Below are 24,655 nucleotides of genomic sequence, written 5' to 3'. Positions count from 1 at the left end.
CATGCAATCAGTTTATAAAGGACTAGAAAATAAACTACTGTTCAAGTGGTTTTGGCATTTGCATGAGGATACAGCTCAGGATTCACTCTTTGTTTTTTCCAATGAGAGCTGTTTTGGGGAACATATGAAGACTCAGAAACTCACTCTCAACTGATAGATCCAAAAAGTCTAAGCTTTTTCTTCCGTCATTAGAACCTCTGGGATCCTCTTAATCTTGGCATGAGAGAAGGGCAGGCTTTTACTCTCTCTCCCTAGCTATGTGGCTTTGTAAATGTGATATAATATGAAACTAATATGCAAGATTCAGAGTCCCACCAGATGCCCAGGTGGTGGCGCTTTCCAGGGTAAGGGGCCCTTTCCTTGCCTCGCATTCTTCAGATTAATCCCACCTGTCCTACCTTCTGTCACATTCCAGCCTGGTTTGTACCATCAGCTGCTATCAGCCCCTCTTTTTATAACTCTGTCTATAGCATTAACTCTACTTCTTTCAAACATTGTCTTTTGTACCAACCCCCCTTACATACATACATACTGTACACACTCCCACCCCTGACAACAGTTCACATGTTTTTCTTCCTTTATAGAGTTAATGCTGTCAAATGTATTGAACTGTAGGGAATAGAACTGAGCTGTTCTTTTATTTCAACAAACTATTCTTGAGTGATTATGGTGGTGAGCACTAGCAAGGCAGGGGCACAACTAAGAATGTAAGAGGGAGTCTGGGAAGCCTAAGCATAGGTTTTGGAATCAGACAGGCCTGGGTTCAAACTCAGTTATCCAAATGGGAATAATTATAGTACCTACCTCACAGATTTGTTGCTTGGATTAAAGGATATGATGGCTGCAAAGTATTTGGCATTGTACCTCAAACAAAATAAACTTTCAGTAAATGGGGGTAATGAAATATGACATAAGCTACCCTCCAGGAGTTTGCAGACTTAGTGGGGTTATAACAGACATGTCTCTTAAAACTCTATTCCATGTCACATAGTTATAGTTAGTGGAATAAAGGTTGAGGAAGAATATTATGGAAATATGGAGTGTTACAGAAATTTCTCTGACAGAAATTTGAGGATGGTTTTTTCAAAAAATGCATACTGGGTATTTTTTCAATAGACAGGTGTTGGCAGTCAGAGCATATCACTGATGAACGACGGTAGGAGGATGAACACTAGAATTGGAAACAGAAGACCTGAGTCACTAGCTATGCAACCTCGGACAAATCACTTGAATAGTCTGAACCCAAGTTTCCTTCACAGTAAAATGGGGAGAACGAGGAGAATGCTACTAGCTCTGCCTGCATCCCAGTATTGGTGCTGGGATGAAATAAAATACTATTGGAAAGGGCATTGTGAATCCTGAACATCACAGTGTGTGGTGGTGGTGGTGGAAACAGTAAAGAAATGAGTAGTTTTCAGTCAGCCTCGTGGAAATCAGTTTACATCTATCCATTCCTAACTCCCTTGCCTTATCTCTCCTGTGATTAATGGTACACTTTTGCAAGTCAGCTAGCCAGTACTCCAGCTGAAAGAAATGTTTGGACAAAGTCTACTCATGATTTCTCATGCAAACAGAGGCAAACGGTAGGTCAGATAGCTAATTCAGGAGAATAGATAATCAAAATGTCACTTCTACCTAGCACTGAAAAGAGAAAAGGAGGGAGTGCACAGAAGGAGGCCTTAGATCACCTACAAAGTGAATAATTAAGAATTCGCTTTAATAAGAATTTGCAAAATCACTGTGAGTGGTCATACCACCGTGTGGATCTGAAAATCCAAGATGTCCAAGCAGGCAGATTTTAGCCTTTAGAATTGACTCTGTCACCCTCTGTCTCTGTCGTCTTTGAGGGAACTGCTGAATCTGACTCATTCACACAAAGTCTAGTTTTGTCTCTCAGGCCTGGGATTTTGCAGTTTGCCCTGTCCAGGATAGGCTTTGTACATACCTTTGAGCAAATTATTGGAGCAGCTCCCGGTTCACTCAGCCAGCTGAATCCTTACAAAGGAGGATTTATTTATTTTTCCTCCTTTGTCCAAATTAGAGGACAAAGAACATGGCAAGTAGTGGCTAATCACAAGGTATGCTAAAAAAAGAAAAGTAAAAGAACCCCCTCGCCAGTGTAACCCTTGCAGTTGCCCCCAAAGCAGCTCACAAATACGTGCCTTCCAGAGGACTGCAAAGAACGAGTGACCCCATAGCTGACCCCTGCAACAACCCACAGAATGGGTAATAGCTAGTGACCCATCAGCCAGAACAGTGATGCTGCTTTTCTGGCGCAGCCTGTCATATGTACCCATATCCTTAGAGTCTTCTCTTTAAAATGACAATTTTGAGGGGACCACAGTTTTGGGGAATTAACTTGGCATTACACCATGTGCCTGAGTGTTTAGGTTCATCTGAGGATAAAGAGTTGGAGGTTAATAAAAACAACTCTGAAATAATAGCAATAAGCCAACAGCAGAAGGTCTTCATAGAGGAGAGCATACAGAATTTGGAGTCAAGCAGACTTCTTTGCACAGGAACCCTGTTATTTGCTGGGTGACATCAGACAAATTACTTAAACTTTCTGAGCCTCAGTTTCTTCATCTACAAAATGAGGATAATAATAGTAACTTTCTCAGAGTTGTTTGGGAATGAATAATATGCAGCACAGTCCCTGGCACCCAAGAGTGTACAATAAATATTAAATTCTAAAATAACTCCCAGCCTTCTCAAAATACTTGATTTGCTTTGCATGACTAAGCCGATTTCCAGAAGTTGCATCAATACACTGCCTATAGAAATGCACTCATTGCTTTGTTCTCTAAGGAGCAACAAAGCACTATTCAGGAGCTGTTTATTCTTTTTTGCAACGCTAGGAGGGTGGGAAAGGTGAAGGGTTACAATTTTCCATTTCACAGATAGGAAATCAGAGGCATAGGAAAAGTAAATGACTTGCCCAATGTCACATAAAGCCAGGAGCAGAGCTGTAATAGGTTATGACCCCCAGTGCAATGCAGCTCGTGTTCACCTTTTGAAAGTCAGGGGTAAGCAACTCCTGTCTAAGCTTTAATACCATCTATCTGATTTCTTAGATTTTCTATAGCTGCTTGCTGGTCTTGAGAACCTTTGAAGCTTTGGGGAAATCACATGGGTGATTTGACCTTAAATCTCATGCCACTGGCAAAAGATTAATTGCTAGCACCTGGAAAGGGGCCAGACAATTCTGTGTAGCTGAATAACAGCACCATCTAGGGATGTGACTGGCCTGACAGATTTAGTTAGTACAAAATTGATAAATCTAGAGTTTGTATAGCTTCACTTCCCAGATAGATAAGGCAACAGGCTCCGAGGGTTGACATTTACAGTAGCCCTACCTGTGTTTCGTGACACTGAATCTAGGTTTTCTACTCTCTTCCTCGGAACCTGGCTCATTTTCTAAGGCTCTGTCTTTAGTAGGCAAGAAGATGAGGGACTCTGACAAGAGTGCCACCTTACGACTGTAAGCAAGAATGCCCATCATTCTTTAACACAGCCATATGATTGCCTTTAAAGTCTTATTTACCCTGATTCAGCACAGGTTAAGGTCAGAGAGGGATGCAATGATTACATAGCAGCTAGGAATTTTCCGTCACAATCAGAATCCAAAAAAGATAAAAGGCAGCTAAACGCAACATAAAAGCTTGGATAGTAGGTCTAAACCCTGGACAGGACATTTGGCACAGCTTGACTCTTATTCCAGACTCCAGTGTCATGAGGCCCTTTTTAGCAATGTGGATTCTGACAGGCACACAGAAACCTCAGCTTTTATTTCTTTTGCTTTGGTCACTCACTCCAGAAAGTATTTTCCTTCTTGGAAAGAATTGTTGGTGGTGGATATTTTTCACTGTAATTTGTACTTGGAGCCCACAGGGTTTATTATTAGATATGGTTCTCTTTCCTTAATTCTTGTTCTCTAGTTTTATGTTTCAATTCAGGATGCATTGCTCTGTGCCTGATATACACCCAGTATACTTCCGTAATTTTTGTCACTCCCAGTTGTAAAATATCTGGCCCAGTAGCTTAGGTCAGTAAATCAGTAGCTTTCGGTGTACAAGATCTTATTACAGTGGATCTGGTATTTTGTGTTGCCAGTAGTAAATAAAGATGGCATTAAATAGCCTCCCTTGCCCTCACACATAAAAAACCCAGTGTCTTCATGTATTATAACAACACATAGAGTCATTTTTCTGAGCTGGTTGTTACTTTCTGAATACAATTTAGTGATATACGTTATTTTAATAATCATTCAGAAAAATCATATTATGTATAAATAATGATTTAATTGCATAGACACCATTTTTAATATTAAAATCGTTAATAAGATTGTTCCTAGAAACTTCGTTGCTCTGAGCAGAGTAAGTGATTTTGTCTTCTTTCATCAGATGAATTAGAGAAATTAGAACAGGAGAGACTGGCTTTGGAAGCCACTATCAAAGATAATGAATGCGAAGAAGAAAGTGGAGGCCTCAGAGGCTTGTTTAAAAAAGCTGGCAAGCTGAACATTACTAAGCCAACTCCCAAGAAAGGTAAGTGCCTTTAAAATTTACAGGAAAGATTACAAGACGAGCCACGACTTGAGTCTCTATAGGGGTCAGTAGTCAGCATCTAAGACGTTGGGGGCATTGAGTGTAGGTAAGGACTGAAAGATATTTCCTTAAGAGAAGATAGTATGGCTAAAAGGTAGAAGCTATTGTCATTTATCAACAACATTCACCCCTTTGTACCATCTTACTGTAAAAACTTTGTTTTAAAATAATATTTGGTTTGGGAGTCATACCGTGCTTAAGCAGATGGAACGTCATAAAATAGAAAATTCTTAGTTAAGATATAAAGGGGACAGAAATTCGTGACCCAGCCCCCAAACTGGTTTATCTACACCCACACACCTCACGCACACCTTGCAGACATTTCAGGAGATTGAAAGTCGACGGGTACAGGTAAATAAGGGATCCAGATAGAATTCTAATTTCAAAAATGCATCTCTATCACAAACCAGAATTCCGGACTTGGAACTTCATTGACACTAATTACCTGCAGATTTTGGCTGAATGGTATACTTATCTCTGAATGTTCAGTATACATTCCAGAAATGGAGGACCACAGAATGAGACCTTGTTATAAGTTTAATAAACAGGTGATTCAAATAACTGATTTTTTTGAAAATTGCTTTCTTTCCAGAAACGCTGCCGGTTTGAGTTTAATGAGGTCCACAGCGACCTCTGCTGGTAGAAAATTAGAATGTTAACATTTTTTTCTTTCATGCACAAATAATCCTATGTAGTTACTGAAGTCATTCACTGGTGTAAGGCCCAGGAAAGATCATTTCTCTGGCAGGGTCTCCAAGTCAAGTAGCAAGATCCAAATTGAGACTTAGCTGCTGGTCTAGGTTAATAAGAGCCAACCTTTCAAAGAGGCCCTTCAAAGAGGTTGTCTCCTACCCTGGAAAAGGTTTGGTTCTGTTTGCTTATTTTCCTACTGTGACCCAAGGACTAAATTTAACCTGTAATACAACATTTTTATATATTTACATAGAATTATAGGAAATCCAAACATTTCCCCTCTTCAAACACTAGAGGTACCCTTGGGTGCCAGGAACATTCCATGGACTAGGGGAGAACCTACTGTGCCTTTGTCCCCTTAAAAGGACATTTTCTAGAAAAATGATGTGTTTGAATCCAAAGTTGGAGTTACATGAGGTCTTTCAGGGTGTAAATATTAGAATAAGACCATCTGGATACTAACTACTATCTTCTTTCCTTTTCAATTATTTCGTGTACCCATGAGAAGAATTAACTATCCATTGAATCTGCACTATGCAATGGTACAATCTGAAAAGCAATGGAAAATTCAGAAGTCATAACCCATACTGTTCTCTGATGGGGAGGAGGGAAGAATTAAGGTCCTTATTAGTGAAAGTGGGACTCATTTATTCTAGAACGCTGTTTCTGCATCGCAATACTTTGGGCAAAAATGTACACCTCTGAAAGTCAACATGTCTCATTGTTCAGAAAAGCAAGATTATGTTATGTTTTGTTTCCAACACCTAAATTTTCAAACACAGCTCTGAAGTAGGCCCCTTCACTGCTCCAGGCCTTTGTTAGCTGACGACTCTTCTGAGTTGGGACCAACTCTGCCTCCAGGCACTCATACGCAGTCCTCTGGATGCTTTGATTTGCATGTAAGTGGGGGCAGAGTTTGGTCCGTTTTGTAAAGATATTTAACTTTCTCCCTTAGCGGTCCTAGGGAGATACAAACAATATGAGATAATTGCTTCAGAACCGACAGGCCCAAACATGAAAACAACAAAAGACGGAACAAAGCATCCTCAGAACCTCTTAGATCAGACAGGAAGCTCTGAAGAGGCTGTCAGCTCTACTCTAAGCACTATGCTGACACCATCGCTTTGAAATAGAGCAATGAAATCGCAACTTTCAAAGATGTGGAAATGAGAAATAATATATATGGAGTAGGAAAGAAACCCCTACTGGGAAATAGGAACAACGGTTCTGAGCAAACACTGCCCTAGTTCCCTGGTACACTTTTGCTGTGTCCATGTTAGGGTGGAAATTGCATTAAAAATTTTTTTTAAAGTACTTTATGTACACTCTTAACTATAACTCAAGAAAAGGTATTTTTAATCATATTTCCTGGCTTTTTCATCTCATTCACAGAGATTCAAATAGCTCAAATGGCTTTACCTTAGAGTCACAGATTCCTTGAAGAGAAAACAGAAGAGTAAGCCAGGCCCACATTAGGACCAAAGGGTCATAGAGAGTCAAGATGCTCATGGTCCCTGGCAACGTTTATAATCCAGACATTGATGGAATTTACACCAAAATTGCGCTCAAATGAACAAATTGTCTAGTGAAGGAGTACTTCTGATTCTTCTGCTTATCTCTAGAAAACCAATAACCACATGTTCTACTTTTAAGTACATCTGAAAATATAAGTTGCGTTATACCTGAAATTTGGAAAAATCGGGATATTTTGGCTTTCGTATCAGATAATTTAGCATTGTTACCTGTCTGAATAATAGTTCTGCTCTGAGAGAGATTACTAAGGATCTGAAAAAAAAATCTGCTGCTTTATAATGAAAACTGTAATCATAAGATCAATATCAAGTTTTTCTGAACTATTGAAGGTGTTCTAAATTATTGTGGAATTTGACCTTTATCTCTCCTTTTTTGGAGGATAGGACTCAATATTTACCCATAAGTATAAAAAACACTTACAAATTCATGACCCTTCCTCTATTTTCCTGAAGAGATTTATCAGAAAGTTATTTTGCTTCTTTCCTCAAAAGACAAATGGATGTACTACTTTCTCTTTCATTACAGACAGCAGCATTAACACAATCCAGTCGATGCATGTGGGGGAGATCAACCAGAAACTGGTGGAAGCCAGCACCCAATTTAAAAAGAAGCAAGGAAAAGGCACAATTGATGTTTGGTGGTTGTTTGATGATGGAGGTAAAAAATTCCAGAATATACACTAGGGAGCAGAATTTCTATGTTGATAAATTTAACAAACTGCATGGGAACGTATATGAAATGATATCAGTTAAAGAATAACATTTCCGTGTTCTCCAAAGATTTAAATTATGCAGGAGCTATGAGTGTGGGAAAGACTAAAGATATGAAGCTACTCATTTCCTTTCAGTTGGATATGCTCATTCTTTTGTCATAATCTACTCTTTTTTTGTTGTTAGGGTTAACACTCCTTATCCCCTATATCTTGACTCTCAGAAAAAAATGGAGAGACTGTAAATTAAGAATCTATGTCGGAGGGAAGATCAATCGCATTGAAGAAGAAAAAATTACGTAAGTAATTTATCACTCCTGTGTTTGGATGTTTGCTGTTTTAATGCTTTAATTTTAAGAATTGTAAGCATCTTTGAGGCACAATAAATTTAAAGACAAAGTCACCATGATAGGCCTCAAGCTTACTTGTTTCTGGTCAGTAAATTATCTGTGTAATTTTTCTAATCATTGTCTTCAGTCCTTTTATCCCCTTCCACAAATGCTTCCAACAAGCATTTGGCACAGAAGCCTCATCTCAAATCTTGAATGAGAGTATCATTATCTTGTATAATGTTTATTTTGTTCTGACTCGTAAATGCATCCAAGAAAGGAAGAGCCTGAAGGCATTTGTGTCCAATAGTTTCTTCTGGGAGATTCAAACCTATTAATTCACAGCAGTCACTCTAGCACAGCACACTTAGAAGAGAACAGAGAGACTGCATCTGGTCCAAGCCACAACTCTGCCACCAACAAGCTGCAGGAATTCGCAACAGTCACTGCACATATCTGGGTCCCCAGTTTTTCACTTGTAGTGTGAAAGTGTTTAAATGGATGACTGTTGATAGCTCTTCTAATTAAAAAAATAAATAAGTCCCACGGTGTAAGTCTGTGTCTTTCTTATTACTTTAGTCATGGAGAGTTGATCTGTAGTTGTGAGAGCAACAAGCATGCCGAGAGTGTGGTGCATCCAAAGGTCTCTGGCGGAAATCTGGAGAATGACCTTTGGCGGCACTTGGTCCCTCATGACATGCCTAAGTCCTAGCCCTTCCTGGAGCTGCTACTTCCAGAAATCACAAAATAATGACTGGCTCTTATTCAGTAGTTTTTCACATTTTCTCCCCCCTCTTAGAAAGGTATTAAAAATATTTAATTCCTCGTAAAGAGAGTCATACTAAAATGGAAACTAACATGAGGTCTATAATAATTTATATTTTCTTAAAGCCTCTAGTACCTTATTGGGACAAGTGATAAAATTTGAAAATGGCTGGTGGATTAGATGGTAGTAGGGCATCAGTGTTAAATTTCCTGATTTCAAAAACTGTACTCTGTTTATGAAAGAGAATGTCCTTGTTCTTAGGAAATACCCACTGAAGTATTTAGAGGTAAAGGGGCCTGATATCTGCAACTTATTTTAAAATGGAAAATAGGTAGGAGGTAGAAAGCCAGCAAGCAAAAATTATATAGATAGACAGATGTAGATAGAAAAAGAGAAAAAGAGAATGACAGATCAAATGGGGCAAAATATAAACAATTGGTGAATCTGAGCTTTCTTTGCACTATTCTTGTAACTTTTTTGTAACTTTGAAATTATATCAAAATTTTCAGTTTCTAGGGGAAAAAACCTTTAATCTATAATGATGTAATATATAATAATTATTAGTTTGTCAGTAGTTTGTCAGTAACTCTATAAAAATTATCCATAATAGTCAATAAGTATTGGAACTTGCTCTCTTTTCCCCAAATGATAAGGAAGAGTGGACAGCTCCACATTATCTTCCTTGAAACATGAATGCAGAGCTGGGTTTGCTGTTTCCAGCGACTGCACCTACAGAAATTTCTCTTTGCCTTCAATGGAATAACTTGGTCCACATTTATCTGTATTCATCAAGTACTGTAATGAAAATCAAACACTAACCAAAGCCTTTGTCCAAAGTCTAAGCTGAAATAAGACATGAAATGAAAACTCTTTGATTGAAAATAGCTAAATATGCAATGATGAAGTGTTTCGCTCTTATATTTTCAGAATGGCTTCCCTCCTGAGCAAATTTAGGATAAAATTTGCAGACATCCATGTCATTGGTGACATCAACATTAAGCCAAACAAAGAAAGGTATGAAATATTTAACAAGATCCATTGTTTATTCGTGGTACTCTCTCCTCTTCTGTGTTGATTATTAGAAGGTAAAACTGTTATGGATTTACTGCAGTGACTCCTGATAGGATATAATAAAAAGGGATTTCAAATAATCTTGACACAGAGCTATCACGTTCTAATGGAAGGAAAAGGTTTGAAGGTGAAGATGAGCTTGAGAGGAAGAATTGTTGAAACACCATTAGTTAACATTTTAGAATTGCCCTTCATGTTATTGGTTTCTACGGTGGCAAGAGTAACAGGAAGCACAAGCTCAGACAATTCTGACCTGAGCAGTCAGGGTAAGTTTTTACATTACTGGTGGGGCATCCTGAATGGGAAGCCTATTAGAGCCCCTAAAGGGGGTCTCTAAAACTATCTGAAGCCTGGCAAGAAAATGTATTGGTTCCAAAATTTTTAAATGAAAAGCATTGAAATAATTGTTTAAATGTCTTCAAAACAACATCGTTTTAACTTCATTGATTGTTAAATTTGTCAACTCCATGATACTTGAAAACAATTTGTAGGTAGATCTTAAAAGGAGTTCCCAGAGGTGTAAGAAGATTGTCTGAAAATCATAGCCAATTATAAAGTACTTAGAGCAATGACTTAGCAATTATAAAATATTTTCCATTGTTTACAGTCCAAAATCATATTTACTGTTGCATCTAGATGCAGTTTAATACATTTGATTTGGTGTGGAATGGGGTCTCCAAGGGTTAGAGTAGAGGGAGACACGAAGGTCTCAGTATGGCTTAGGTCCTTGCTGGACTCTTGGACCTCTTCTCATTTCTGTTGACCATCATTTCTCCTTCCTCCTGCAGTTCTTCATGGATTGCAATTCCATATTCCTTGAGCCTTCTTGCTCTTCCCTCCTTTTGATTCATTGTTATCCCAGATGAGCTTAATAACTAACTGAAAATCATCCAGATTTAAGATGCATTCTTACTGACCAAATGGCAACCTCGAACTTCATATAGTTTGAGGGTATTCATGATTCCTCCAATGTTATGGGTCAGTTAAAACAGCTTTATGAAACATCTTAACTGTGATAAGAAAGCTATAATTGAGAGGGTTAACCTGGATTATTACTATGTAGTATTTCCTTACATCATATATACCACTAATGCCTTTCATTCCTGTATTTCTACAGTTACAAACAGTTAAGAAAAATTAAGAACAGATTTATCATCCTCCTTGGTAAATGGAATTAACATTCTGATATGAAGTGAACTGTCATGTGGTAATCTCTGGTTGCCTTCCACATTTCACTTGAAGAATTTTAATTCCTAAGTCGCTGCCTCTTGGCTTTTGCAGTGATGTGATCAAAAGGGCTCATCTTATAGCTCTAATTGGTGGGAATGCATTCTCTTTCATAACACAGCAGGTCCAGTGATTCCCTAGTATGTGCCACTTAGCAACAGGCCAGAGCCTGCCAGCGCTCTGCAAGTACAGGACCACTTACTGTTGTCTAGAGCACAGTCACAGTGTCCCCTACTGACTTTGGATTTTCTATAAGCCCTGGCTCAATGCTGGGCACAGATCAGTCACCTACTTCTTGTAGGTGAATTCTTCTTGCTGTTGTTTGTCTTATCAGCAGCTAAGGACTGTCTGTGCTTGCTGATTAATTTGTTTCTATATCCTTTGCCTCTTTATCCATCAATATGGTTTTCTCTACCCAAGTTCCTGTTTCCTTCCCTCTCTTTTGCGCTAGTCTCTGCCCAGCTGCCATGGTCACCTGCTGCATACCCATCCTTTCTGTCCTATCACTGAGGATGCCGATGTATCTCTTTTACTAACCATGCCTCTTCCTTCTTTGAGTGTCCATCACAGGCTAGACACTCTTCATCTTCCTACCCCTGACCTTTGTTCCATGGTTTCCTCTTCTCAAGGAGAAAACTCTATGCACAGTCGTAAGAAACAAAGGACCCAGGCATTTGTGCCTTTGTCCTGGTATCTAAATTTGACTTTAGACACCATTCTGATTTGGTGTTTCTTACATATCCTCCACATGCTGCAGTGAAGAGATCTATTTCCCTTTCTCAGGAAAAAAAAAAAAATGAATTAGTTTTCACAATTGTGGAGATTCTCTCTGTGATATTTCAAGGTCTTGAGGAAGATGCAGGAAAAAAAGTCCATTCTTACTAGAATAACTGCAGTGAATGTACCCTGGTGTGAAGACAAAAGGCCACCAAGAAGAGGTGTGCTGGAAGTGCCATCCTTCTTTCTTCAGTCTTCAGCTATAACTGATGCCCTATTACTCTATAAAACAACCACATGTCCAATGCTGGCAATGGCTTTTCCAATATTTGAAGGTAAATTTTAGAACAGAGGATGGTCATTCAGTAAATCTCACAAATGGCCACTGGTAGCACACCTAGCACCTTTGTGATAATTTTTAAAAGGCAACTCCTCTGAGTGGTTTAATAAGAGAAAGAGAACTCTTCCCCTGGGCTGATGCAGCCCCAGGCCCAGGGCCCAGAGTTTACAGCACTGTCTCAACTTCAGCTTTCACATGGGCCTTGTTGGTCAGGCAGCCCTTGTCTACCATTAACAGCTATCTCCTGATCACTGTTCTTTCTTGGTCACTATTTTCACACAATATTGAAAATAGTTTGTCAGTGATTTCCATGTTGGAGGCTAATGTTAACTGTCCTTCAATTGCCTTTAATAGATCTTTCAACTACCCATAAAACATGAGTAAGTCTTGATGGAGACATTCTATCATAAAAATATTATCTATAAATATGGTAGAGCAAGGGTGAAAGGGAGTACAAAAGCAAAGTTAATGAGAAAAATAATTGGGCCAGGGAAAACTGAAAAGCTCTTGTGGTTAAATTTCATTTTTTATTGCATAGACTGAATTAAAAGTAATAGGTCAAAAGAACAGCAATCTTTAAACAGAAATCAGAGAGAAACTAGAAGCAATTAACTAGATAATTTAGTTGAAAGATGCTAGTGTGATCACAAAAACAACAAATATATTAATTTGAGAGAAGAACTCTTATATGAACTTAGGGGGAAATTTTTATGCAGTCAAAAAATGTTTTTAACTTCGTTATTATGAGGAACAAGGATGGGGAAGGCAGGGCAGCTATAAGTTAATTTTTTTAATTAAATTAATTCTCACTTATATTTAATAGTATGTAATACTTGAACTATTCTAGAATTAAAAAATAATTATAAGAAAGATCAGATTTAATAAGAATCAAATAGAAATTTTGAGCTACGTTTGGTTCACCAAGCTAGGAGAATGGAAAATGGCCAACTCAGGGATGAGCCTTAGGATGAAGAAATCAAAGATAAACATAGATAAGGAGCAGTAAGAGTTTAGAGAAAATAAATGAACAAATATAGCCCCATTATAACCTACTGTGTCACTTAGCATGCTTCAATTGCAAGGAAAAGAAAACTTAACTCATAGTGACTTAAATAATAGAAATTATTATCAAACTTAACTGAAAAATCCAAGGGTATTTTGGCTTTCAGGTGAAGCTTGATCTAGACGGTTAATTTTACAATTAAGGACTAATTCTCCTTCATTCTCTCTACTCTACCTTACATTATGAAATCATCAATCAAAGTTGATTTAGCTTATAAAACCAAGATGACTGCCCATAGTAGCCAGAACTACATATTTGCTCATTTGTGTTCAGTGGGAGAAAAAGTTTGTCTCTTCCCCAGTTGTTGAACTCAGGTCATTGGCTGCATTCAGGTAGCACCAACCCAAGCCACTGAGCCACTTGCTGTGGTCAGTAAAATGCAAGGTGTCTATTGGTCAAGCTTTCCTGGGTTATGTGCCCACCCTGGCCAGTCAGTCTGGCAGAAGGAATAGAGTTGTATTGACTGGCTGATGCTGGGGATAGAGTCATTCCCACCCAAACTACAATGGAGAAACATAGTATGCATGCCGGGGGGACAACCAGCAATCGCCTTTCCACTTTCCATTTCTTAGGAAACTATTTTTGAACTGCTCTTTCTAATAAGCACCTGGGCTGAGATGCTAAGAAAACTCTTATCCTGATCAAAATAATTATATGTAGAGCTTAAACAGAGAAACTGTCAATTGCTAACCTCAGTCCTATGGCTGTTGAGTAAAATGAATGCCTTGCTTTTATAGGGCACTTCATACTTTTCAGAGCACTGTCACCCAAATCATCATATTAACACTCACACCAACCACGTGCCAGCTTTGAGCAGCCATTGTTACCCCCTATTATAGGCAAGGTTATCCAGGTCAAGGAGGACAATGGAAGAGCTGGAGCAAGAACCCAGGCTCTTTTCTCCTAGGCCAGCAACTTTGCACTGATTACCGCCAAGGTCTCTGAAAGCACAGCACTGTTGGGAGGAATAGCAAATAAAAGTATTGTGTGGTTGAAAGAATAATAGGGCCTATCAGTCTTATTCCTTCCCTGTCATTGTCTACCATTCTAAATAAGTCAAAGCATCAGAAATCTACTGCAGTAAGTATCTCTTCAATCCCTTAAAAAAAGCACACTGGTAGGGACAACCTACTCCTTTGTAATCTCTGTACTTTGTACAAATCCTAAATCAGGACAACTGATGAGATCACTGAACTCATTGCTTCATATTTTAATTTCTTAACCTAACAGCACATTGATTCTAATTATCACTCATTCCAAAGTTACTAAATTATAAGTAAGCCACATTATATAAAACCAAAGAAAACTTTATATTTGAGATCATCTTACAGTAGCATAGTAAAGACAACTACTCCTATAAATTATAAACTTTGTTTTGTGCTATTTTAAAAATAAGTCTTGGGGGTTTCCTGGCGGCACAGTGGTTGAGAATCCGCCTGCCAGTGCAGGGGACACGGGTTCGAGCCCTGGTCTGGGAAGATCCCACATGCCGCGGAGCAACTAGGCCCGTGAGCCACAACTACTGAGCCTGCGCGTCTGGAGCCTGTTCTCCGCAACAAGAGAGGCCGCGATAGTGAGAGGCCCGCGCACCGCGATGAAGAGTGGCCCCCGCTTGCCGCAACTAGAGAAAGCCCTAGCACAGAAAAGAAGACCCAACACAGCCATAAATAAATAAATAAATAAAATAAAAAATCCTTCCCTCTACTTAAAAAAAAAAAAAAGTCTTATGAGATTCTCATGAAAGACAAGAATGAGATTTTTCAGCAATTTTTAAAATATTCCGCAGCTCTGAGATACTGCTCCTACTTTTCTATTCAATGATTTCTTCTTAATCGCTCTAAAATGCCCTCAGATTTTAAAATATTATTGATTTTTGTGTTTTCCTCTAACATGCACCTGAACAATAGCCATTTGAAAATCTCAGGCAGCAACATCAGATACCAGAAGGACAAAGGCTACATTATTTACAGCAAACATTCAAATTGTTTTACAGCCATTAAACTCACTTACTTGCTCCTCTTAGTTACTATTCTCCTACCTGCCTGCAGCCTCCTGCCATGAGTGGGAGTTGCCATGTGGACTAAAGGTGAGGAGGGCAACCCTATCCAACTCTCAGGGATGCTAGTTCATCTCCTACATTAATTCATGAATGTCTCCCATAGAATCTATAAAATAAGCAGATGGAAAACTTATGTATGGGCTGAAGTGTCTACGTTACAACTGTGTCTTTGACTATATTATGTAGAACATGTATTTGCAGAATAATTACTATCTGTGTGTTTGTGTATTTATATTGAGGATCTAATGCCTAGTAGACTATCAAGGCCTCACACACGTTAAGGCATTTCCCTGCATAGGGAGGCACTACTATAGCCATGGTTTTACTCACGGAAAGTCCCCTGCAAAGATAATTCTTAAAAGATTTGCATGACATTCAGCTCTGATTCTGCAGCCAGCAGAGCTAGTCATACCTAGAGTATTTGTGAAATAATGAGTTGGTTTCCCACTGTGAGGCCTCTTTTATAATTCCAATTTCAGCTGGAAATTCTTTGAAGAAATGATTGAACCATATCGTCTCCATGAAAGCTGCAAAGATTTAACAACTGCTGAGAAATTAAAGAGAGAAACTCCGTGGAAAATTACAGATGCAGAGCTGGAAGCAGTCAAGGAAAAGGTAAGGACTTGTCTCCCTTAACCTTTACTTTGCTATTTAACTAGCTGAAAAAGAAAACAATGGTTGATTTAAAGATCAAGAAGTAATGTATCTATTATAGAATTTCATTATTCAAGATCCAGGGTTTCTCCATATTTCAAGTGATTTTTCAATCGTATTATTGAATATGAGGATTTAGAAAATTGTTTTCATTTTTTAGTATAAAATCAATTTTTAAGTTAAAAACAGGTTATTGATACATATTGTGAAGTCTTCTTTCCAATTTAATTTTATAGAATAGGAGACAGACCCATCAGTCTAAAATAATTTAAGTCAATACATATGAAAAGTAAATATAGATTGACTCACAGTTTGAGACAATAACAAAGAATTTTAACCTGATAAAGTTAGGTATAAAAACTAACACAGGGATCTGAGAAAATATGTAATTGGAGCAATGAATATGAAAGTTGGATCCAGCACATCTTGTAGGACGGATGTAAAATGGTGGGCTCTTCTAGAGAACCCAATAAAATGGGAGTTACCCACATGGCCTGAGCTGAATGAAGTTGCAATAGTGAGGATGATGAAAAAGGCAGGGACATAAAAATAAGGCTGAAGAATTGACATCTGAATTGGATTAGACATTCAAGGAAAAGGACCACAAGAACCTCTAAACTACAAAATTTAAATAAATTATATTAGGAGCTGAAGTTGGAACAAATTAGAGCAGGAGATACTAAAAGCCTTTCAAATTTAGTGGAAAAATACTGAGCTAAGAATCATAAGCTCTGTGTGTGATAAACTTCCCAGTTCTAACAAAAAGTTTTCATATAATTGAGCAAATCACTTATCTAAACCTTGGTTTCTGAACCAGTGAAATGTAATAATAAATATTACTCTCATCACTGCAAAATAGTTAATGTAGTTATTTTTCCAAATGTGTCTTTTGGTGACTCTTTCATTGAAACCAGTCCCCTGTGCTGGTAAAAATCAAAGAGCTTAAATAAGGATAGACTAGGGTATAACCTATGTTCTTAGGATATCAAATTAGTATCAAGATTAGGTTAGTTTCCTTCAGCTGCAAACCTGTTCCCCAGCGCTGGCCATTCTTATCTTCTTTTTACCGTTATCCATGTTGCTTGTTTGTTTTATTCTTCTAGAATTTAATAAGCCACCATAGCACAATGGTCTTATTCTTTATGTTTCTAAAATTTCCCATGAGTTTTAAAAACACTGTTAAGTTTCCAAACCTGAATGAAATAACTGTAATTCTTTTAAATGAGGTTTTTCTACTTGTCCATAATTTGAGGTAAGAAGATAAATTCTCATTCATAATTCTGGGAAAACTGCCCTCAACAAAATCTGAATGTTGTCCACAGAGTTACCGCCAAGTTCGACTGAACGAACTCTTACAGGAGCACTCAAGAGCTGCTAACCTCATAGTCCTGTAAGTATCATTGCAGACATTTAAGATTGTTACACAGAAACCTTAGTTGTGAACTTAAAAGCTCACAACTATTCAGGTGGAAAGTTAAATTTGGAACATGTGGGATTTTAGGCAGCGAGGGAAAATAAAGGCCACCCTGAGACACTGACAATTGAGGCCCATGGGCTTTAGAGGGCTCCATTTGGACTTTCCACCAGGTGTTCCCCACCCAAAGGGCCAGGGGCATAGTGAATGCCCATCTAGAACCCTGGCTCCTCCCAGGTTCCAGGGAACCTGACCCTGGAATTCCCTGCCTAATTAGCCCCAAGTTGGCTACCAAGGTTCCCAGGCCCCTTCCCTAGATAGCTGCTCCTGAGGTATGCTCCTGAGGTATGGAGTCCACAGCATGTTTGCAAGGCTCTTTACCATGGGGGAAGAGGCCAGGGCAGGAGAAAAAGGAGTAGGCTTTTCCATTTCCACTCTTTGCCCTCCACTCCACAAATGTTAGGGGTGTACCTGCTGAAAATATGAATGTTTACCTAAAGATTCATTGCTAAACATGAAAACCAACAATTTCACATTTATACCTCATGAACTGACTCCTGTGTACAAAGGTAAGTATGTCTTCAAACAAGGTCTACACTGGAGGACTATCCATTTAAGACATAGATTGTTCTCCTGAATTGGGTGGTAGGGCTCAAATAACTGTTTCTCCCAAATATAATAGCTTTAAACTATTAGGAAAAATCATTTTTTCCAAAAATGGGGAGAGGTATTGGTTGATCACATTTTCTATTTAAAGAGTGAAAATTTATTATATGTATGCTTTGCCTCTACCCTACAATGCCCAAGCCTATTTTTCTGGTTTGTAGATATTTATATTATCTGAGAAATATATCAATTTAATATCTATATTCAAAATAATTTCCATGCTTTCATTTTGTCGGGGAGGCACATAAAAGGTTCAGGCCACTTGTTATTACATAGCTCAGATAACTAGTGATGTTACTGCCTGTACTAATTGTCACGTTTGTTCTTTATTTTTCTTCCATGCTGTCAGGAGCCTTCCAGTGGCAAGAAAAGGATCTATATCAGATTGGTTGTACATGGCTTGGTTGGAAATCCTCACGAAGAACCTTCCTCCTGTCTTACTAGTTAGAGGAAATCACAAAAATGTCCTGACATTTTATTCTTAAAAGATAAAGGATTAGAACACATTTTAACTTAATGTATGAATACGTAGGAGACATGTTTCAGTACTTCATGTTATAAATCTGATCTGTGGATATGCAAACCTCTGGAGACCAAGTAAACTTTGTCATTTTTTTTATTATTACTTAATAGGAGCTATTCTTTTTTTTCTATCAGCTTAAGGGGGTGTCAAAGCCAATGCTACCCCTAGAAAAACATCTTGTCATTGCTGTTGAAAAACAAGAAAATTAAGCAAACCCATGCTGGCTTATGCCCATGAAAACCACCAATTTATTGTAAGCTTTTCCAGGCACACCTAATCTTTTGTTTGCTTCTAGGCCCTGGTAGAGGCTTCAGCCCCCAGCAGTTTCTCATTAAATGACTATTGACAGGCTGGTATAGTAACCATGGGTGGTTATCAAAGGAAAAGACCAACTGGGCAGGAAACGTGATTATGCTTAGCCTTCTGAGAAGCTTATACCTACAAAGAAGATTTGAAAATCAATAACTGAAACCTTTAAGAAGTACTTGCTTCTACACAATGTTTAAAGCAGTTACCTAAATAAGGTTATTTAATATAACACAGATTATATACTTAGAGTGATCTGAGTGATCGCTGATAACATATGGCTTCAATTTGGGGCTGATTGAAAAATATATTAGCTGGATTAGGAGGCAACATATTCCAATTAAATGCAATATATTCCATCCTTAATATGTAAATTTTAGTTGCTTTCCCTATTTAGACATTTCCAGCATGGTATTACTTTGCATATTTTTTTTCTAATTAAGTGGGTAGCACAGATGAAGTCTTCATAGATGTTTAATTGAAAACCAAATACCACACATTTTCTGTTATAAAGAAATATATCCTGAATCATATATTTAGTTACTTTACATAGTGATTGTATAGATTTAAAAGAATAATTAAAATGTGAAGTGGAGAAACTTGCAAATTTGGAATATACAAGTATCGATTTTTTTTCATTTGTTAGTGTTCCTATAATACTTAATCATATTAAAAAACAACCAAAATTTTTTTCTGATGGATGGCTTGATTATTTTTTTTCCTAACATATTATGACTGTTTATTCTAACTGATAAAATATGAGGGGAAAAAATCAACCTGAAATAAAACCACTCAAATTCATTTGCTCTGGCCTAGGTCATGTTTTTACCTTTCAGTCACTAAAATCACAGTGCAATGGTGTATCAGATGTGAGCCTGAAATTTTCAATCGGTTGCCTCATCTGCAGGTTGTTTAAAGCTGGGATTCAAGATTAGTCTTCCAGGCCAGACTCTGGCCTCAGAAGGATGACTAGGGAGGGAAAAGGGAAATAGCAAAGCTTAAGAAGGATATCCCTATTCCAAATCTGACGCCATTGGACTTAACTGAGGCCTGGATTAGCCCTCTCTCTTGAGCCCTATGTACCTGAAATCCAAATGGCTAGATGCCATCCTGGTGACCAGGGCAAGGAGCACCCGGCTTCATCTGGATCTGACACTTCCCTAAAACACTTGATAGGGTCTCTGGAAAAGGTGAAAAGTCATATGACTTCTATAACAGTAAATTCTGGCTCTCATTTCTTGAAGAAGCTGTTATGTTAGGTCCCTTAGGAAGCAGACTCGGAGAGAGTTTAGCGTGGAGCATGGTTATTAAGGAGTGCCCTTGGGATCAACACCTGTGGAAGGGTGAGGGAAAGGTGAGCTGTGATGCAGTCCCAAGGACAGTCTCAGTGACCTCACAGGGAGCTCTGGAGATAGAATGTCCCTTCAGAGTAGTCCCAAGAAGGGCTGAGAGGGCCAGGACTGTATACTCCCACACTTATCGGTCATTGGAGGTGGGTGGACCAGGAAGGAGTGTGAACTTGGATGAGGCAACTCTCTGCAGGTGAGGCATACCAAAGGGCCTGACAGCTGAAGTCTGTCTGCTGACAGCACTCCCAGATGCTGCGGCAATAAGTCCTTCATTAAACAGGGTCTGGGTGGGGTATCACCATGCCAACTGCAGGGGTCATATAAAGTATTGGTCAAAAAACAAACAAACAAACAAACACTCAGGCTGGCCTAAGTTCAAGTCTCAGTCTCACCATTTATTAGTGGTATTACCTTAAACTAGTTATTTAATATTTTGAGGGTTATTGGCAAAAGAGTGACTGAAGGGATGTCCCTTGAGTTCCAGGTTAACAAAGGAGGAGAACGTGGACCGAGAAAAACAGGGATGGGTGGTAGTAAGGGACTGGTGATCTTGAGGTCAAGAGCAGCTGTATTGGGAATAGGTTAGGGTAGCAGAAAATTGAAAGGATGGGGGCTATGGTCAGATGCCAACAAATTTTTGTAGTCCTCAGTGTCCTGTCCTTGTCTTTTGATCTACCCAACTCTATTAACCCAACCTCCTACTATCTCTATGTCTATACTCAGGTTGCTGAGCAAGAAGGAGAAGGTTACACATTCATGCTCATTGATGTCCAGCTTTCTCTGTCCCCTCACTTTGTACATGTGTCTCATCAGCATCCCTACCCTTTTCTCACAATGACTTTTCAAAATCTTCATCACTTTTTCAGTTGATGACCCTGCCACCATCCCTACAACATAGCCAGGTACATATAGACGTAAAACTTTCTTATGTAAGGAAGACCACACTGGGAGCATTGCCTTACAATTTCTTCCCTCAGTACTCAAGTTTAGAGCTCTTTCAATGGAAGCTTTAAAAAAAAAGATTATAGATTCTTGAGGACAATCATAAGCCTACTAAATTAGAATCTATGGGAGAAGGACCAAGGAATCTGTATATTCTGATGATCCACAAGATTTTGGAACTCCTGCTTTAGGCAGTCTTCCCTGTTCCTGTGACTTGACTCCCACCATGGGCTGATGCCTCCCAAATTTATATTTCTAACACAGAGCTCCCCTAAGTCTCAGTTCCATATATTCAATCACTAATTTTCATGGTGTTTCTCTTTGTATATCCTGCAGACACTCTAAATGCAAAATGACCAGATTTCTGTTAAAAACAAAACAAAACACACAACTAGAGCAAAGGCATCTATTTCTCTTTCTCCATTGCCTATCAGATCCTTTCTGAAATGACCAAAGAGACATACAAATAGGAAAGTTCTGCATCATGGCAGGAAACTAAGGAAGGATGCCATTCACATGATAATATTTTTAGAAATACAATCAAGCTGGAGTTTACATGGGATGAGATGGATGAAAGCTAGAAAAGGTCAGCTTGCAACAAATGCTCCTGAGAAAAATCCAACATGTCACAGGAAATAGTTGCAGGAGACCCTGGGAGAATTCCACTAACCCCTCCCCCAAGTGTGCAGGTGAAGGTTAAGAAGCTGAAGGTACGACAGACAGAGTGCAGCACTGGGTGGGATCCCTTCTGTTGGATACTGAGAATATTCAGAATGGCTGCCCAGAGAGGCCAAATGGTATGCTTAGTGAGCACTCAAAGCAGACATGGGTATTGCAGTGGAGCATCTCATAGGTGTCCTTGAAAGGCACCAGAAAGATATGTGCCAGCAATAGAGGCTGAGCCAAAGAGAAAATCAGCCCTCAATGCACAATTCTCCTAATACTGTACAGAGAAGAAAACTCAGAGATGGACAATCTTGTCCCTGGGTCTCACTGTTCTTAGGCTGCTGGGTTCCTAAACTGGCACTGCAAGTCGATATCAACCAGGCCTTCAGCTAAAATTAAATAGGAGGATTGTAACGATAACCAGATGATGTGGTGAAGGTCCCGGTGTCATTCACAGAAGATCAGCACATCTGCTGGTTGTCAGACTTAGCATCCACAGGATCCTTGCTGGCTGGATATTGCTGCACAGGTCACCTGGAGCCAGTCCACCTAGATATTTCTAATGTTTTCCTCTGCAGAGATGTAGGGGACGTGTTGACATAAGGATGAAATCTGTCTGGACTCCCAGGGGGAGAACAGGAGAAATTCCTCTTTGGGTGTGACTCAAATGTCCCAGTTGCTGACAGATCAGGGCATCCCCATGAGTTGCAGTAAGAGCCAAGAGGTCAAGCCAAGAGTGCTCAGGGCCCAGCATCTGACCCAGGCATTCCCACGGGGCCACCAGCTGCCCCAGAGCATGGCAGCCTTGGTCTACAGGCAAAATCTCCTGTCCAGGGAAGGTGTGTTGGTCAGTCTTACCTCTTTAGGATTTCTGATGCTGAAAAGAACCATCTCAGCCTCCCTTTTTTTAATGCAGAAAAGTGTTTTCAAAAAGAATATATAATATTTCATCTCATCTATGACACCATTCTAAACACACTATTTTAGGTCCCACTAAGGAAGAAAAATTTCTGCTATTTAAATTATGACATAATATCCTATCACTTGGCATTTTGTTATATTAATTGAGATGCCTTTTTTTAGGCTTATGTAGGTATAGATTTTTAAATCACATACCATTCTTGTGCATATAAAAACAGGAAATGATAAGTGAAATAAATTTGGTACCACTTGAAAGTCCCACTCTTCTTTTCACCTTTCCACTCTTTTTATGTCTGTTTTCTCACAGGACAGATCCTCAGTGCCAGGAGGAGCACTAGTGACTCAGCATTTCTCACAAGAGAAAGCCAGTGGACACTATTTTGTCATTGGCTTTAATAATTTTGATAATTCTAGGTTTGGGTACAGTTTTTAAATAGCTTAAATTTGTCTCCTAACAGAATTTAAAACATTGTATGTAAATTCTGATGCATAAAGAACATAAAAACAAGGAAAAAATAATCCCAAAAAGTCAGAAAAAAATTATCATTTAAAAAAAGAGAAATCATACAATAGAATAAAAGACAAATCAAACATATAAGAAATAAACAGAAAATATAAATGTGTTTATCTTTTTAAACACTCTCAAATTTAATAAAAAATAAATAAAATCAAACTCTATTTGATCTGCTAGCATAATATTCTAAATTATATATCCAAAAGGCTAAAAACAAAAGAATAAAAAAATATAGAGAAACATTCAAACAAAAAGAATAGAGTTGGCAATTTTAATTTCAAAGTTTAAGATTAAAAGAATTAGGAGGGATAAGAGAGCATCATTTTTTATATTTATAAAAGATATATAGCCATAATATAGCTATGATAATAATGGAGCTTTATCTAAATAAATACCATCATATTGACATAAATAACACAAGAATCATTGGAAGCGAGGAGAGAGTCACTAAGAAAGTCAATTTTCTTAGGAAACAGCTCACCTATTTCTCCAACTTTGAGACAGATCAAGTATAGGAGAATTCAAACTACATTTTAAAAAAAAATGGATTTAATAGGTACCATAGTGCTCACTCACGAACACTACACTGTCTTTTAGAAATCTATAGAATGTTTTTGAAAACAAATTATATATTAGATAACTCAGTAAATTCTAACATGTAGAAATAGGAAATATTACGCTTTTATCACAATACAATAAAACTAATATTATTTACAAATATATAAACAACATGAGAAACCTTACTCACTGGGAAAATAAAATTCTAAATATCTCATGTCAAAAAAGAAAGAAATAACACATTTTGACTATTTAGCAAAAATGACGTTGCAAATTCCACATAACAAAACATAGTTTATGCTGATAAGGCAGGCTCAGAGGTAGATTTATATCTATAAATGGATTTATTAATAAATACGAAAAATGAAAGTTAATGGTCAACTCAAGAAGTTAGAAACTGTGCAAGATAATTAAAGGAAAGCATGAAGAAGACATTAAGGAAGAAAAGCAGGGAAGTAAAATTAAAAGCTGAGGTTCTGGAGTCAGAAAGAGAGGGGTTGAGTCTCAGTTTTCCCCACTTACTAGTGGAAGGCTCATTACCTGGCCTCCTGCAGAATCCACTTTCTCATATGTAAAATGAGCATTATTAAAAGATCTACCCTGGAGGGTTGTTGCAGGGAAATGAGATCGTGTGTATTAAAAGCAGAGCACAGTACCTGGCTGAGCACTTTATGGTAAGTACTTAACTAAATGTTAGACCAGGACAGACAAAAACAGTACAACTGATAAGCTCAAGTGCTGTTTGTTGCTATCGCTTAAAAAAAAAAGGAATGTTGAAGGATAAAATATAAATGTACTAATTTACAAATGAGCAAGGAACTATGAGTACAACTATGGAGAAGAACACCCTTTAAAACTTTATTCCGGTAAATTATTTAAATTCCAGTGAAATATATCAATTTCTAGTAAAATATAAATTACTAAAATTAACACATCATGTTTGAATATTTATTTGTAACTGCAGAGAATACCTCTAGAAAAATGTACAAGAAACCAGTAAGAGTTGACTCTGGAGAGGAAAACAAGAT

At 38.2% G+C, this 24,655-nt stretch overlaps 1 protein-coding gene and 1 long non-coding RNA gene across 9 annotated transcripts in view; one reads left to right on the top strand and one right to left on the bottom strand.

Moving 5' to 3' along the window:
• Positions 1-19,478, top strand: part of SLC12A1 (solute carrier family 12 member 1) — a 93,063-nt gene extending 73,585 nt beyond the window's left edge. For all 7 annotated transcript variants that reach the window (XM_059913341.1, XM_059913346.1, XM_059913345.1 and 4 more), the window contains 7 exons: positions 4,404-4,547; positions 7,359-7,490; positions 7,730-7,841; positions 9,565-9,651; positions 15,594-15,729; positions 17,091-17,158; positions 18,198-19,478. In XM_059913341.1, coding sequence (XP_059769324.1) covers positions 4,404-4,547; positions 7,359-7,490; positions 7,730-7,841; positions 9,565-9,651; positions 15,594-15,729; positions 17,091-17,158; positions 18,198-18,333 — 815 coding nt within the window. In that variant the 3' untranslated portion in view covers positions 18,334-19,478. The remainder of the gene's footprint in view (positions 1-4,403; positions 4,548-7,358; positions 7,491-7,729; positions 7,842-9,564; positions 9,652-15,593; positions 15,730-17,090; positions 17,159-18,197) is intronic.
• LOC132359410 (uncharacterized) overlaps positions 1-24,655 on the bottom strand; it is an 86,284-nt gene that overhangs the window by 39,136 nt on the left and 22,493 nt on the right. The gene's annotated exons all lie outside the window — the stretch shown is intronic.

The sequence above is a fragment of the Balaenoptera ricei genome, chromosome 2, assembly GCF_028023285.1.
Source record: "Balaenoptera ricei isolate mBalRic1 chromosome 2, mBalRic1.hap2, whole genome shotgun sequence".
In the NCBI taxonomy this organism is placed as follows: Eukaryota; Metazoa; Chordata; class Mammalia; order Artiodactyla; family Balaenopteridae; genus Balaenoptera; species Balaenoptera ricei.
This window is presented reverse-complemented; position numbering and strand designations above follow the sequence as displayed.